The following is a 17,113-nucleotide window of genomic DNA, read 5'->3' as shown; positions in this document are numbered from 1 at the left end:
TTAAATGATTCCCTTTTCTCTGTAATAATAAAACAGTACCTGTACTTGATCCCAACTAAGATATAATTACCCCTTATTTGGGGCAAAACAACTCTATTGGGTTTATTTCATCTTTAAATTACAGTTTAGTAGACTTAAGTTATGGAGATCCAAATTTCGAAAAGATCCCTTATCCAGAAAACCCCAGGTCCTGAGCATTCAGGATAACAGTTTCCATACCTGTATATATATATATTTTTTTTTTCCGTCAACCTACAATCTAGAATTATTTTTGTGGATTTATATAACAGCTCAGTAAGTGCTTTGGTACAGCCTACCTGGGCCATTTAGGAATTCGCCTTTTTCTCGTTGGCTAATTGGGAGTTTTTTGTGCGAGTATCACAGTCAATGACTTGCCTTGAGCAGCTAATTAGTGCGATTATTCCACAGCTGCCTTAGCCCCGGCACAAAGATTTTCCCTTGTTTTATCCAAAGGATCAGACGCCGTGGAAATGTTCCGAGCTGACAGGCCTGCATAACAAGGCAACCTGTAGGTCGGGGGCCCCGGAGTCGGGTTTGATCTTCCAAAAAATACAATTGTTTCTTTTTTTTCCTGACTAATTCCGAGCTCTCGGATTGATTTTTTTTGTAAAATCTGCATCTTTGCAAAAAAAAAAAAAAACCCAAGAAACACAATGACTTGTCTGCCTTTTAGGTGCTTGTTGCTCTGGCTGATGTTTAATTAGAAGAAAGGAATGTGATGATTGATGTGAGATTGTATGGGAAATATCAGGGTTCTGATGTGCGGTGAGAAGTCTGACACTTAGTGAAGCTGTTAAGGATCTCTCAGGTTTCTAAATATAAAGCACGAAGCGAGGAACACTAGAAAAAATGGAAGTGAGGTGCGACCACCTTCCTGCTCCCCCAGCTGTTCCTACAAAGGCAAGATACCTTCCAACTAAAGGGCTTATTCACACTTCTCTGAGCAGGGTCTAAATACGTACAGGCAAGTTGTTAGGTCTGAGGTACATCCCAGTGAGAAGATGAACAAACAATGCCAAGTCTCTAACTCAGTGATCCCCAACCAGTGGCTCAGTGGCAACATGTTGCTCCCCAACCCCTTGGGTGTTGCTCTCAGTGCCCCCAAACCAGGGAGTTATTTTTGAATTCCTGACTTGGGGGCAAGTTTTGGTTGAATAAAAACAAGATTTCCTACCAAATAAAGCCCCTGTAAGCTGATAGGGTGCATAGAAGCCCCTAATAGCCAATTACAGCCCTTATTTGGCTCCTCCATGAACTTTTATGGTGCTTGTGTTGCTCTCCAAGTCTTTTTACATTTGCCTGTGGCTCACGAGTAAGAAATGTTGGGGATCCCTGCTCTAACTCATTTTATTTAGTCCAACATGTGATAATGATTAGACCAAACTTGACTTTATGGTTTGAATCAGGAACATATTTACAGGCCCTGGGGTATTTAGTAAAGGGTGAGGTTTATGAAAGTAATAAGGTTGGATTAGGAAACTACTGGTGTTTGGGGTATGGGGGTTGGCTTATGGCAGGGATCCCCAACCTTTTATACCCGTGAGCCACATTTAAATAGAAAAAGTCTTGGGGAGCAACACAAGCATGAAAAAGGTTCCTGGGGGTGCCAGTGAGAGCTGTAAGTAGCTACTTGATAACCCCTATGGGGACTGGCAGCCTACATAAGGCTCTGTTTGGCATTATACTTGGTTTTATGCAACCAAAACTTACCTCCTTAGCAGAAATTCAGAAATAAGCACCTGCTTTGAGGCCCCTGGGAGCAACATCCAAAGGGTTGAGGAGCAACATGTTGCTCTTGACCCACTGGTTGAGGAACACTGGCTTATGGCTTTAAGTTTAGAGATTGATGCCTAAATGCACATAAATATGTCAGTTGCTGGTAAGATTCCATGATGGGATGACAGTTTTGAGATTCTTGGTTTCCTGGCATTTATACCCAGATGGTCTTCTGTGGTTCTGCTACCCAAACTGCTTCATCTAACTCATCTAACCCCCCTCTGATAGGGGGGTTTCTACCTGCTTTCCCTTATATAGGTGTGCAAAACCTGACTTCTTTAGCAGTCCTTATTGGGCCAGGACTGGGTAAGGCAGCTCTTGTGTGTATGTATGTATATCTTTATTTATAAAGCGCCACTTATGTATGCATAACTGCAGATGGTTATTAGTGATGAGTGAATCTGTTCCGTTTCGCTTCGTCAAACGGTGAAAAATTTGCGAAAATGGCGCATGTCAAAGAAAATTTTGTTCCTGTAATTTTGTTGACGCACGTGCCAAAAAAATGACACGCGTCCTACATTTTATTTGCCGCATGCAACAAATTTTTCATTGCTAGCCACATTTTTGCACCCCTTTTTATGGAAAAATCCGCCAATGGTGAAATGCGGAAACGTGCTGCGAATCCATGCCTGCTGAAAAATTTTGCTTATCTCTAATGGTTATTACAATAATAGATAAATACAGGGCTGGACTGGCCCATGGGGACACCGGGAAAAAGCCGGGAAATGTTGCCGCTTCCCTGGAGGCCAATGTCCTCCCCTGACACGCTTCACTTACACGCGCTCAGGGGAGGACGTCGGGAAGGTGGTGGGAGTCCCTGTGGTGGGTGCGGGTGAGGCAGACGGAGGGGGCATCTTGGGGGGTGCGGGGCCCTGTCCAACCCTGGATAAATACAAAGGTATGGTTGCAATACGTTAAGAATCAAAGCAACAAGAGGATACAGGTCGCTGCCCTATAAAGCTTACAATCTAAATGTTATCCTATTGTCTTGTAAACCATGGGGCAATACAAACAGATACAGCATACCTCCCAGCATTTTGAAAATGAAAAGAGGGACAAAAAGAAATGGCCCACACAGAAATGTTTGTGGCCACGCCCATTTTTGCAACCACACCCCCTAAATACCACTCCCATTTGACTAAATTTGGCAGTTTGAACACATTTCTTGTTTTATGTGTTATTACAGTTTTGCTAATGAAGCTGAAATTGCCCTTTAAACTGCGAGTCTCAGTTCCCCCAAGAGACCTGTTAAGCTTATTAGTTACATTTGTATCTCGGTGCAGGTGTGGCTTGTTAACTTTCTGGGCCCACTTATTTAATTACATGTGAGAAACAGTGTATCTCAGTGCAGGTGATGCTCGTTAAGATTTCTGGGCTCTCTGCCAAAAGCTACTTTTAATTAAGGCTGATGCCACACGTGGCGTTTTTACGCTGCGTATTTTCTAATTCTCTCGGCGGCTGAAAAACGCCTGATATCATCATCCATAGAAATAACTTGAAAAGACGCGAAGCAAACCACACAAAGCGTAAATACGCTAGAAAACGCCTTAGCACGGATTTTTCAAGCGTAGGCTGAAATACGCCAGTACTTGCAAAGCAAGCTATTCCTATGTATACGCAAAGGCAGCTGCCAGACCTAGCAGAAATACGCAGCGTTTTTTGCTATTTCACACAATTAGCACCATGGCAACGGGATTTGCTTACGTCACCAGTTCTAGGCTGAAAAACGCCATGTGTGGCTTGTGCGGCGTTTTTAGGCTGAGAAAAAACGCAGCGTAAAAACGCCACGTGTGGCATCAGCCTAAATTTGTAGCTTCAGTGCAAGAGATCAAAGGGAAATGGGGGACTTTTCAGTAAGAATCTTGGACTGAGGGTTGAGCTGTCAAAAGAGGGACTGTCGGGACAGTTGGGAGGTATGATAAAGTAAGAACATAGGTATTGGCCGGAGAGCATGTACTTCTGCGTACTCTATAGATCAGGGATCCCCAACCTTTTATACCCCTGAGCCACATTCAAATGGAAAAAGTGTTGGGGAGCAACACAAGCATGGAAAAAGTTTCTAGGGGTGCCAATAAGAGCTATAATTGGCTACTTAATAGCCCCTATGGGGACTGGCAGCCTATAGAAGGCTCTGTTTGGCTTTACACTGGGTTTTATACAACTAAAACTTGCCCCCAAATCAGGAATTAAAAAATAACTCCCTGGTTTGGGGGCACTGAGAGCAACATCCAAGGGATTGGGGAGCAACATGTTGCCCCTGAGCCACTGGTTTGGGATCCCTGCTATAGATATAGCTTCCCTTTAATACCCCGGCAAAGTGAGCATCTGCCTGGGGCAGTTTGCCAGAGGGAGTCCCTGCTGCACAGACACGCTGTGCCCGATGCACATTACAAGGCAATATTGTCTGATAGAAATGGAGTCAAGTGAACGTGACTTTTAAAAAAAATCTGCCCTTTTTTTTAACTTAAAAAGCTTAAAATAAACACTTCAATGCTGGGATTGTCTAAGAGACAAAAGGTCGTCGCCCTTTGGGTCAGTGTGATTGTAATTATTTTGGCCACCAAGGGAGGGCCACCCCTACGGGGGAAGAACCGGCGGTGCCCAATGTGTTTTCCCAAGTCACAGAACAGTGACTTAAAGATTTCCTATGAAACGTCTTATTTCAGCTCCACAAAGGCCCGACCCAAGGGCCCCGAACTGTCTGCTCTTGCAACAAAGCAAAAAGCTCATGTGTGAAAGCTGCCAATGGTTTAACCTACCGCCTCCAGTCGGACGTTTTCTCGTATTCGCTGTTTAGGGTTACAGTGACTTTAACAGTACAGCAAACTTTGAATTCTCGAGAACTCTTGAAAATTCTTGAGCAAGTGAAGTGAAGAGTAGTGATGAGTGAATTTTGTTCACCAGGCATGGATTCGCAGCCAGTTTCCGCATTTCGCATTGGCGAAATGCTGAATTTCCACATTGGCGTATTGTTTCACGAAACTTCCACAAAAGTTTGCCAAGGAAAAAATTGTTGTGCGGCAAAAAAAAGTCACGGTTGTGTCAAAATAGGTGCGGTTCAAAACCGCCCACTCGGAGGCTCTCCGAGTGGGCGATGGTAGGAACTGAACACAAAAGTTTGCCAAGGAAAAAATTGTTGTGCGGCAAAAAAAAGTCACGGTTGTGTCAAAATAGGTGCGGTTGCGTAAAAAATCGGCGCAAAAATAAAGTTGCACGACCAACGCGTTTCACAATTTTTTCCCCATTTCGTGAATTTTTCTGTCATTTCACGTTTTTTTGGGCCAAGCAAAATGGGACAGATTAAAGAGATTTTTTTATTTAAACAAAATGTTGATTTGCCTGTTTGGTTGATTGGATCTTCCCAAGTTCGAGATATCAAATTTTTCATTAATAAAATACGCCAGAAAAATTGATAAATATGGAATTGGTAGGATTTTTTGTTTAGTCAATTTTTGGCAAATTCTTCTGTAAAATACTGAATTTGTGTTGCCGGATTTGTGTCAAGTAAATTTTGACCTTTGATAAAATTGGCTCATAGTATTAATATTTTGCATTTATATGTAGAAAGATATACATACATTTATATGATGCCAGTGTATACTGTGAGCATTTGTGCAGGAGTCAGTTTAGAAAGATAGTTCTACAACAACTTGATTACTCAGTTCCATTATTATCTATAGAGAAAACCTCTACTCGGAAGAACAAAATGCAGACCCCAAATATACTCAGAGCGGCCGTAACATAACCTCAGAAATGTTTTGAATTGCCTTCATCTTTTTTTTAATGAAGAAACAAAATCAAAAATTCTAAAAAATGATTGTGTAAAATACTGAAATTCTATTGGCAGGTTTAGATTAACAAATTGTCCAATAGAAACTTGAAAAGAAAATAGTGATTCTCAGCGTTGGACTGGGGCGCTGGGCTACTGGGAAAAAACCCAGTGGGCCCTGGTGGCCTAGATCCGATCCCCCCAGGGTGTTCCCAAGATCCGCCGGTCTCTCCTTCATTTAGGAGCACTTGGGGGAGGGGGTCGGAGGGTGTTGGGGGCCTCTGCCCCCCCCCTGGTGGGGTGAAGGTGTGAAGGCCCTGCACCCCCCAGTCCGACCCTTCATTTATATGGTTAAAAAAAAATCATATAAAATATTTCAAATATTCTGAAAATTATTTGGTAAATTTTGAAACTTTATAAGAGGTCCCTTCCCTTTCCTTGAAGTCCTTGTTTTTTTCTCAAAACTTTGGAAATTTCCTTGGGTTTTGCCCGAAAATTACGACTTTTTAGAATTGTTGCTGTGACAATTCAATAAAGTCAGGATTTTTGCAGCGACAATTTTAAAAAGTTGAGTTTTTTATTATTTTTTTTAGAAAATATCAGACATTCGGGAAATCGAATAAAGTCGAATTTGAAATTTTTTTTTAAAAAAATTGAAATTTTGGAGATGCATTATTTGTACGGCGTTTACCATGCATCTGACCACTTCTCAAATTAGGAATAAGCCCCCTGTTACACGGATATATTAATGGTGTTCTACAGCTTAGCACACATGTGCCAGTGTGTCTGTAGTTTTTAGTAAATTCAACTACAAATCCCTATTGCTCAACAGCCTTCATTGGGAATTGAACGGAACAACAGCTGGAGGGCCTACCCATGGCTTTCCTTTCCAAATTAAACTGAGGCTCTCAGAGTGGGCGATGGTAGGAACTGAAGGTTGTCTTTCTGGGAATTGCCTTATATCTGTAGGATGAGAAACCCTACAAGGAAATGATTCATGGAGCCATTGAGATGTAGTTGGTTGCTCAGCAAAGCTAAAGCGTGGATAAGAGTTTAGTACATGCTCATATCATTTATCATATTGAGTGTCACGTAAGGAGTATTTCTCTGCCGCCCCTCGGATGGGCCACCGCTTAGATCAGCCTTACTGGAAGCCGGTTCCTCGCCGGTACCAAATGAATGATGGTAACCCATTTCTGCCCACGTAGAATATAAATCTATGTCCTGGATAGGAGGCATCTGATACTCCCTGTGCATTACTAGGAATCAGCATGATAGCAATGTGTGCGAGCTGCTTATTTCCATAACTTATTTATAAGACTGCATGTATTGCAAAGCACGACCCCTTATCCCATATCCATCATACTGTATTTGCTACATGCAAATTGGAAACTGCTTGGCCTTTACTGCAACTGTTTCAAATGGACAATGGGGGGGATGAAATAGCAGGTGTACGGTTAATGCCAATTCTTGTAAAGCCATATAGACCAGCAAGTTGCAGCTTATCGGTTGCTATGGGTTACTGGATCTAGTGCAAAGGTTGTTCCCTTAATACAGTGATTCTTATATGTTTTGGGTTCAAGCCCCCCGATTGTAATCCAACATTTAATCAAGCCTTCCATCCCAGGGTTTGTAATCCTGATATGTAAAGACATTGCCAGTAATATTCAGTTGTCCCTTGAATAATATCTAGGTCAGTATACGTGTTTATCCCAATGCTTTCTCTAACTGACCTTCAGGTTGGTCTTCCAGGGGAGCAAATAGGCATTATGCCCCCATATCTCATCCTAATTGGCCCTTGGGTGATTTTTAACTGGATTTCAATTTGGAAGGATTTCCTGAGGTCCCCACACATGGGCCCATAAGCTGCCGACTCGGTCTGGAGGGCTTTTCGCCCATGTAGTTTTAATATGTGGATTTGACCCACAGATCCATTACCCAGATCTGTAATTCACATTGCCAGTCACCATAAAACTGGATATGGCATTAAAACTGTAGTGATATCATTTGAGAGAGAGGAACGAGAGGCATAGGGGGCTACTTTGAAAGACTTGAACCACAGACCAACTCATACCCACAACTGCATTTACTTACCCACAACATGCCAATATTCACGGCAAGACTCTAGCTGAAAGTACAGCAGAGCAATGGGACCAGCACCTCAATTGTATAAATTTAAGTTCAAGTTTGGGATGCACCAATCCTATATTTTGGTATTCAGCCACATTCCCAAATACCTAACCAAAATCCATACCTATTTTTTTTCCAATATTATTATTATTATTACATTTATTTATATAGCGCCAACATATCCCGCAGCGCTGTACAATAAGTGGGTTTCATACATTAGACATACAGAGTAACATATAAAGCAATCAATAACCGATACAAGGGGTGAAGCAAACGCTTTGCCCAAAAGAGCTTACAATCGATACATAGGGTTTGGATTTGGTTCGGCCAAGTTCTTGGCTTCAGCCGAATCCTTTTTTGAAAAGCCAAAAATCCCACTAGTAGTAGAAGCAGCAGCAGTAGAGTGCTATATGTAGGTACAAATAATGTAGTATTGGTGCATTTAATTGACTTTTGCTGCTTAGGTTATAAGCTTACAATCTATTGGTACAAGGGGGTTATTTTGGTTTGTGCTGTTGGTGATACAAATATAGAACTAATTCTTCCTGCAAAAGTCCAGTTTTACTGAACATGCCACTTTGCTGAGAGAGGAAGGAGTTTGCTGATTCAGCATGGGCGAGAGGGGGGCTTTGCTTTACAACGAATGCAGTACCTTTCAAACGTGCTCGGTGCCGCTGCCTTCCTTTATTCCTGACTAATTAGCAGCCTATCTCTTTGCCTTCTCCACAGCAGCTCAGTGGAGCACCCCGGAGCTTCCAAGCCTCCACTAAGCTCCTCCAGTATGACATCACGGATTTTGCTACGACAGCAACTGATGCGTGAGCAGATGCAACAGCAAGAGCGACGGGAGCAGCAACAGAAGCAGCAGGCTGCTCAGTTCATGCAACAGAGAGCGGCAGTCAGCCACACGCCAGCCATTAACGTCTCCAGCAGCCTGCCTGCTTCCCCCCAGGTACCAATGGAAGTACTCAAGGTAGGTGACTATTCTTCTCATCAAGTCCAGTTCTATGTTGTGTAGTGGAAATGCCTTTTAGACATGACATTTGTAACTGTGCTACCAACCTTCCATAAGGTTATTATCATTATAGTTATTATTTGTATAGGTTACAGGCATTGGTTATAAGCAATGGTAAAGTTGATGAGGTGCTTAACACTTTAAGTTGATGAGGTGCTTAACTCGTTGGCTGTCGGATATTCCAGCAATGACAACAAACTCGATAAAGGGGTTACGTGCTGGAACCGTGGCCACAATCAGTCACTTGTTCTATAATCGACTTAAATTGAGAAAAAGTTTGGGTAGGGGGCGTCTGTTGAAACAGGTGGCACCGTCGGCTGTGCCCCGGAAAGGCAAGGGCTACAAGGTAGCCAGTTCTTTGCTGAACACATTACCAGTATGTGCCCTCTGTGCTTTTTACTTTGTGTCGGGCAAGCTCTGAGCCTCGCACAAATCACCATTGTAATCCTTTTTTGCTCAAATGAGTTGCTGGCTTCAGTAGGTTTTATTTTTTTATTCCCTGTCAGGCTGGAGCCGGCAGGAGCTTGTTAGTATCTGCTCACCAGAGGGACGCGCTGCTTCCTAATTACTGGAAAATTCTCCCAGCTTAAGAATAGATTTCATTTCACACATTGAGACTTAGCCCAGATAAAGTCAAACAACACAATGCGTCTTCATCAAAAGTAAAAAGGCTTTAAAGAGAAAACCCATCCTGGTGGGACGTGAGTTTTGTTGTGGGACAAGATTGGCAAAATAAACTGAAACCTTGAAAATACTGTAGAAAAATTCTTATTTTCTTATTTTGTAATAGGGGTTGAAGTGATACCTTTTACAAGCCAACCCACTTAGAACCCCCATCTATCGGGCAGATTTAGGCTTATTGATGAGGTTCTCTAAAAAGGCCTGCAGAGGCCAACTTGGGCCAATGATTGGATTAGTCCAATATGGCCCAGCAGATAGGTGGTCATATCAAGCAAAGATGTACTCGTAGGGAGAGATGGGGCCTATAGTAGCAGTGGGGGGGATAATAGCCTCTGGGAAGGGACTGGGGCTGTGGGGTAGCAGGTATAGTTGGGAGAGATGGTGCCTATAGTAGCAGTGGGGGGATAATAGCCTCTGGGAAGGGACTGGGGCTGTGGGATAGCAGGTATAGTAGGGAGAGATGGTGCCTATAGAAGCAGTGGGGGGATAATAGCCTCTGGGAAGGGACTGGGGCTGTGGGATAGCAGGTATAGTAGGGAGAGATGGTGCCTATAGTAGCAGTGGGGGGATAATAGCCTCTGGGAAGGGACTGGGGCTGTGGGATAGCAGGTATAGTAGGGAGAGATGGTGCCTATAGTAGCAGTGGGGGATAATAGCCTCTGGGAAGGGACTGTGGCTGTGGGATAGCAGGTATATTAAGGAGAGATGGTGCCTATAGTAGCAGTGGGGGGATAATAGCCTCTGGGAAGGGACTGGGGCTGTGGGATAGCAGGTATAGTAAGGAGAGATGGTGCCTATAGTAGCAGTGGGGGGGATAATAGCCTCTGGGAAGGGACTGTGGCTGTGGGAGAGCAGGTATAGTAGGGAGAGATGGTGCCTATAGTAGCAGTGGGGGATAATAGCCTCTGGGAAGGGACTGTGGCTGTGGGATAGCAGGTATAGTAGGGAGAGATGGTGCCTATAGTAGCAGTGGGGGATAATAGCCTCTGGGAAGGGACTGGGGCTGTGGGATAGCAGGTATAGTAGGGAGAGATGGTGCCTATAGTAGCAGTGGGGGGATAATAGCCTCTGGGAAGGGACTGGGGCTGTGGGATAGCAGGTATAGTAAGGAGAGATGGTACCTATAGTAGCAGTGGGGGGATAATAGCCTCTGGGAAGGGACTGGGGCTGTGGGATAGCAGGTATAGTAGGGAGAGATGGTGCCTATAGTAGCAGTGGGGGGATAATAGCCTCTGGGAAGGGACTGGGGCTGTGGGATAGCAGGTATAGTAGGGAGAGATGGTTCCTATAGTAGCAGTGGGGGGATAATAGCCTCTGGGAAGGGACTGGGGCTGTGGGATAGCAGGTATAGTAGGGAGAGATGGTGCCTATAGTAGCAGTGGGGGGATAATAGCCTCTGGGAAGGGACTGGGGCTGTGGGATAGCAGGTATAGTAGGGAGAGATGGTGCCTATAGTAGCAGTGGGATAATAGCCTCTGGGAAGGGACTGGGGCTGTGGGATAGCAGGTATAGTAGGGAGAGATGGTGCCTATAGTAGCAGTGGGGGGATAATAGCCTCTGGGAAGGGACTGGGGCTGTGGGATAGCAGGTATAGTAGGGAGAGATGGTGCCTATAGTAGCAGTGGGGGGATAATAGCCTCTGGGAAGGGACTGTGGCTGTGGGATAGCAGGTATAGTAGGGAGAGATGGTGCCTATAGTAGCAGTGGGGGGATAATGGGATAGCAGGTATATTTATCAGTGTTACCTATCCTACAACCTTCCAGTTGAGCAACTCTCAAAAACTTTATGTTGATAAAGTCAACTCTTAAATTATCCCACAATGACTGAAGATAACTATGAGACTAAGAAAGGTGATATATATTAATGCCCATTTACAACCCAAAAATGTATTATCAATTGTGGGAAAACCAACTAAAAAGAATGGGCATCTAGCTGAGAATTTTGAGAGATCACTAAGGTGAAGACACACAGAGCTACTAGTAGCAGCTACTTGTCAAGGCTACTAAAATAGACAATGCTGATCATTTACTGATAATTATCTCTACGTGTGTTTTAGCAGAGGCAATTCTCAGTATTGTCTATGGCAGGGGATTTTCTGGCGTTTAGTAGCCATGAAAAAGTAGCTGCTACTAGTAGCTCTGTGTGTCTTCACCCTAAGTGTTCAGCTTTATGTGCTGGGGGTATAAATTAAGGAAAGGAAGGCGTTTGATTCATGGTGAACAGTTTAGCGAAATGCGTTGGAAAGGAAAGGAAATGGGATGAAATATACCAGAATAGTACAATAACTCATCCACCTTTTTGTGCCAATGGCGGAACATTTGTGCTGTTTATTTGTATTAATGGTGATGCAGAAACAAATCAGGAACAGATTTTCCTGCTGTTTCCCACATGCCCCCCTATAGGCTGCACCTGTAACCCTTCCCTTCCCAGTGCCCCAGGCTCCATTAGTGCAGCCGCTGAATCACTCATTTATCCGGCCCTGGTTGTGATTTACTGTATTTATATTGATTAATTAATGTCTTGCAAATTATATTCTTATTAAATGTTATACATCAATGACATTGGCCATATATTGTAATGAATTATATAACTGGCTAAAATACAAGTACAGGTATGGCATTATCCAGAATGCTCAGGACCTGAGGTTTTCCAGATAAGGGGTCTTTCTGTAATTTGGATCTCCTACCTTAAGTCTACAAAAAAATAATTTAGACAGTAATTAAGCCCAATAGGATTGTTTTTCCTCCAATAAGGATTAATTATATCTTAGTTGGGATCAAGTACAGGTACTGTTTTATTATTACAGAGAAAAGGGAATCATTTAACCATTAAATAAACCCAATAGGGCTGTTCTGCCCCCAATAAGGGGTAATTATATCTTAGTTGGGATCAAGTACAGGTACTGTTTTATTATTACAGAGAAAAGGGAATCATTTAACCATGAAATAAACCCAATAGGGCTGTTCTGCCCCAATAAGGGGTAATTATATCTTAGTTGGGATCAAGTACAGGTACTGTTTTATTATTACAGAGAAAAGGGAATCATTTAACCATGAAATAAACCCAATAGGACTGTTCTGCCCTCAATAAGGGGTAATTATATCTTAGTTGGGATCAAGTACAGGTACTGTTTTATTATTACAGAGAAAAGGGAATCATTTAACCATTAAATAAACCCAATAGGGCTGTTCTGCCCCCAATAAGGGGTAATTATATCTTAGTTGGGATCAAGTACAGGTACTGTTTTATTATTACAGAGAAAAGGGAATCATTTAACCATTAAATAAACCCAATAGGGCTGTTCTGCCCCCAATAAGGGGTAATTATATCTTAGTTGGGATCAAGTACAGGCACTGTTTTATTATTACAGAGAAAAGGGAATCATTTAACCATTAAATAAACCCAATAGGACTGTTCTGCCCCCAATAAGGGGTAATTATATCTTAGTTGGGATCAAGTACAGGTACTGTTTTATTATTACAGAGAAAAGGGAATCATTTAACCATGAAATAAACCCAATAGGGCTGTTCTGCCCCCAATAAGGGGTAATTATATATTAGTTGGGATCAAGTACAGGTACTGTTTTATTATTACAGAGAAAAGGGAATCATTTCACCATTAAATAAACCCAATAGGGCTGTTCTGCCCCCAATAAGGGGTAATTATATATTAGTTGGGATCAAGTACAGGTACTGTTTTATTATTACAGAGAAAAGGGAATCATTTCACCATTAAATAAACCCAATAGGGCTGTTCTGCCCCCAATAAGGGGTAATTATATCTTAGTTGGGATCAAGTACAGGTACTGTTTTATTATTACAGAGAAAAGGGAATCATTTCACCATGAAATAAACCCAATAGGACTGTTCTGCCCCCAATAAGGGGTAATTATATCTTAGTTGGGATCAAGTACAGGTACTGTTTTATTACAGTGAAAAGGGAATAATTTAAATAGCCAAATAGGGCAGCACTGTATTCATCAGGCAGATGCCTCTGGTTTACACAATCCATATTGGAGTGCAAGCATTCAGACCTGCACCCATTCAGCCGGTGCAAAAATGTGGCACTTTGCACTCTCCTCTGTACGTAGTAAATAAGCCCTATAGGGTAATAAGTCGGCCATTTTTGATCAAGTGCTTGTTTCCATGTTTCTCAACAAGTAATTTGAAATCAATATTCTTAGCTGCCTATTCCAGTGTTGTTACTGACTGACAAAATTAAGCCTACATAACTTGTTAGATGGACTTTGATGCTCTGTTACTCATTGGTTTTTAAAACTCAGGGTTGGGGATAATCACATACAGAGAACACTCTCCAGTAAAGATGCCATTATTCACCATTACTGAGTCCCCGCCCACTGCTTTGACTCACTGACTGAGGTTTATTGCATAACCCAAAACAATACGTTGCTTCTGTCAACAGGAAAATGTTGCTTAATGCAGCCCCGGGCACCACTTATTTACTAACATCACATGATGCTCAGTTGCTTATGGAGTTCAGTAGCAGAAGTCACATTAGGGCCTTCACCTTGTCACCTTGCAGTGTCACTTCTGAAGTTTAGTACTGATGCACTGGTTTAGTACTTCTGAGGTTTAGTACTGATGCACTGGTTTAGTACTTCTGAGGTTTAGTACTGATGCACCGGGTTAGTACTTCTGAGGTTTAGTACTGATGCACTGGGTTAGTACTGATGCTCTGGGTTAGTACTGATGCACTGGGTTAGTACTTCTGAGGTTTAGTACTGATGCACTGGTTTAGTACTTCTGAGGTTTAGTACTGATGCTCTGGGTTAGTACTTCTGAGGTTTAGTACTGATGCACTGGGTTAGTACTTCTGAGGTTTAGTACTGATGCTCTGGGTTAGTACTTCTGAGGTTTAGTACTGATGCTCTGGGTTAGTACTTCTGAGGTTTAGTACTGATGCACTGGGTTAGTACTGATGCACTGGGTTAGTACTTCTGAGGTTTAGTACTGATGCACTGGGTTAGTACTTCTGAGGTTTAGTACTGATGCACTGGGTTAGTACTGATGCTCTGGGTTAGTACTTCTGAGGTTTAGTACTGATGCACTGGTTTAGTACTTCTGAGGTTTAGTACTGATGCACTGGGTTAGTACTTCTGAGGTTTAGTACTGATGCACTGGGTTAGTACTTCTGAGGTTTAGTACTGATGCTCTGGGTTAGTACTTCTGAGGTTTAGTACTGATACTCAGGGTTAGTACTTGTGAGGTTTAGTACTGATGCTCTGGGTTAGTACTTCTGAGGTTTAGTACTGATACACGGGGTTAGTACTTGTGAGGTTTAGTACTGATACTCTGGGTTAGTACTTCTGAGGTTTAGTACTGATGCTCTGGGTTAGTACTTCTGAGGTTTAGTACTGATACACCGGGTTTGTACTTCTGAGGTTTAGTACTGATGCTCTGGGTTAGTACTTCTGAGGTTTAGTACTGATACTCAGGGTTAGTACTTGTGAGGTTTAGTACTGATGCTCTGGGTTAGTACTTCTGAGGTTTAGTACTGATGCACTGGGTTAGTACTTCTGAGGTTTAGTACTGATGCACTGGGTTAGTACTTCTGAGGTTTAGTACTGATGCTCTGGGTTAGTACTTCTGAGGTTTAGTACTGATGCACTGGGTTAGTACTGATGCACTGGGTTAGTACTTCTGAGGTTTAGTACTGATGCACTGGGTTAGTACTTCTGAGGTTTAGTACTGATGCACTGGGTTAGTACTGATGCTCTGGGTTAGTACTTCTGAGGTTTAGTACTGATGCACTGGTTTAGTACTTCTGAGGTTTAGTACTGATGCACTGGGTTAGTACTTCTGAGGTTTAGTACTGATGCACTGGGTTAGTACTTCTGAGGTTTAGTACTGATGCTCTGGGTTAGTACTTCTGAGGTTTAGTACTGATACTCAGGGTTAGTACTTGTGAGGTTTAGTACTGATGCTCTGGGTTAGTACTTCTGAGGTTTAGTACTGATACACGGGGTTAGTACTTGTGAGGTTTAGTACTGATACTCTGGGTTAGTACTTCTGAGGTTTAGTACTGATGCTCTGGGTTAGTACTTCTGAGGTTTAGTACTGATACACCGGGTTTGTACTTCTGAGGTTTAGTACTGATGCTCTGGGTTAGTACTTCTGAGGTTTAGTACTGATACTCAGGGTTAGTACTTGTGAGGTTTAGTACTGATGCTCTGGGTTAGTACTTCTGAGGTTTAGTACTGATACACGGGGTTAGTACTTCTGAGGTTTAGTACTGATGCTCTGGGTTAGTACTTCTGAGGTTTAGTACTGATACACGGGGTTAGTACTTGTGAGGTTTAGTACTGATACTCTGGGTTAGTACTTCTGAGGTTTAGTACTGATGCTCTGGGTTAGTACTTCTGAGGTTTAGTACTGATACACCGGGTTTGTACTTCTGAGGTTTAGTACTGATGCTCTGGGTTAGTACTTCTGAGGTTTAGTACTGATACTCAGGGTTAGTACTTGTGAGGTTTAGTACTGATGCTCTGGGTTAGTACTTCTGAGGTTTAGTACTGATACACGGGGTTAGTACTTCTGAGGTTTAGTACTGATGCTCTGGGTTAGTACTTCTGAGGTTTAGTACTGATACACGGGGTTAGTACTTCTGAGGTTTAGTACTGATGCTCTGGGTTAGTACTTCTGAGGTTTAGTACTGATGCTCTGGGTTAGTATTGATACTCAGGGTTAGTACTTCTAAGGTTTAGTACTGATGCTCTGGGTTAGTACTTCTGAGGTTTAGTACTGATACTCTGGGTTAGTACTTCTGAGGTTTAGTACTGATGCTCTGGGTTAGTATTGATACTCAGGGTTAGTACTTCTGAGGTTTAGTACTGATGCTCTGGGTTAGTACTGATGCTCTGGGTTAGTACTGATGCTCTGGGTTAGTACTTCTGAGGTTTAGTACTGATGCTCTGGGTTAGTACTGATACTCAGGGTTAGTACTTCTGAGGTTTAGTACTGATGCTCTGGGTTAGTACTGATGCTCTGGGTTAGTACTGATGCTCTGGGTTAGTACTGATGCTCTGGGTTAGTACTGATGCTCTGGGTTAGTACTTCTGAGGTTTAGTACTGATGCTCTGGGTTAGTACTGATACTCAGGGTTAGTACTTCTGAGGTTTAGTACTGATGCTCTGGGTTAGTACTGATGCTCTGGGTTAGTACTGATACTCAGGGTTAGTACTTCTGAGGTTTAGTACTGATGCTCTGGGTTAGTACTTATGCTCTGGGTTAGTACTGATGTTAGTACTTCTGAGGTTTAGTACTGATGCTCTGGGTTAGTACTGATACTCAGGGTTAATACTTCTGAGGTTTAGTACTGATGCTCTGGGTTAGTACTGATGCTCTGGGTTAGTACTTCTGAGGTTTAGTACTGATGCTCTGGGTTAGTACTGATACTCAGGGTTAGTACTTCTGAGGTTTAGTACTGATGCTCTGGGTTAGTACTGATGCTCTGGGTTAGTACTTCTGAGGTTTAGTACTGATGCTCTGGGTTAGTACTGATGCTCTGGGTTAGTACTGATACTCAGGGTTAGTACTTCTGAGGTTTAGTACTGATGCTCTGGGTTAGTACTGATACTCAGGGTTAGTACTTCTGAGGTTTAGTACTGAACTACTGATTTAATACTTCTGAGGTTTTTGAGACCTGTGTATTAATTACCTACCTTGGTGGCCAAAGTAATGAAGTTATAGTTGCTTCAGCT

General features: G+C 42.6%; 1 protein-coding gene across 1 annotated transcript in view; it reads left to right on the top strand.

Moving 5' to 3' along the window:
• Positions 1-17,113, top strand: part of mitf (melanocyte inducing transcription factor) — a gene marked incomplete at its 3' end in the record, with an annotated part of 162,741 nt that overhangs the window by 89,651 nt on the left and 55,977 nt on the right. Inside the window, 1 exon segment of the mRNA NM_001100277.1 lies at positions 8,426-8,669. Coding sequence (NP_001093747.1) covers positions 8,426-8,669 — 244 coding nt within the window.

This window comes from Xenopus tropicalis, chromosome 4, assembly GCF_000004195.4.
Source record: "Xenopus tropicalis strain Nigerian chromosome 4, UCB_Xtro_10.0, whole genome shotgun sequence".
NCBI classification, from domain to species: Eukaryota; Metazoa; Chordata; class Amphibia; order Anura; family Pipidae; genus Xenopus; species Xenopus tropicalis.
The sequence above is the reverse complement of the archived record's forward strand: the minus strand, read 5'-3'. Positions and strand labels throughout refer to the sequence as shown.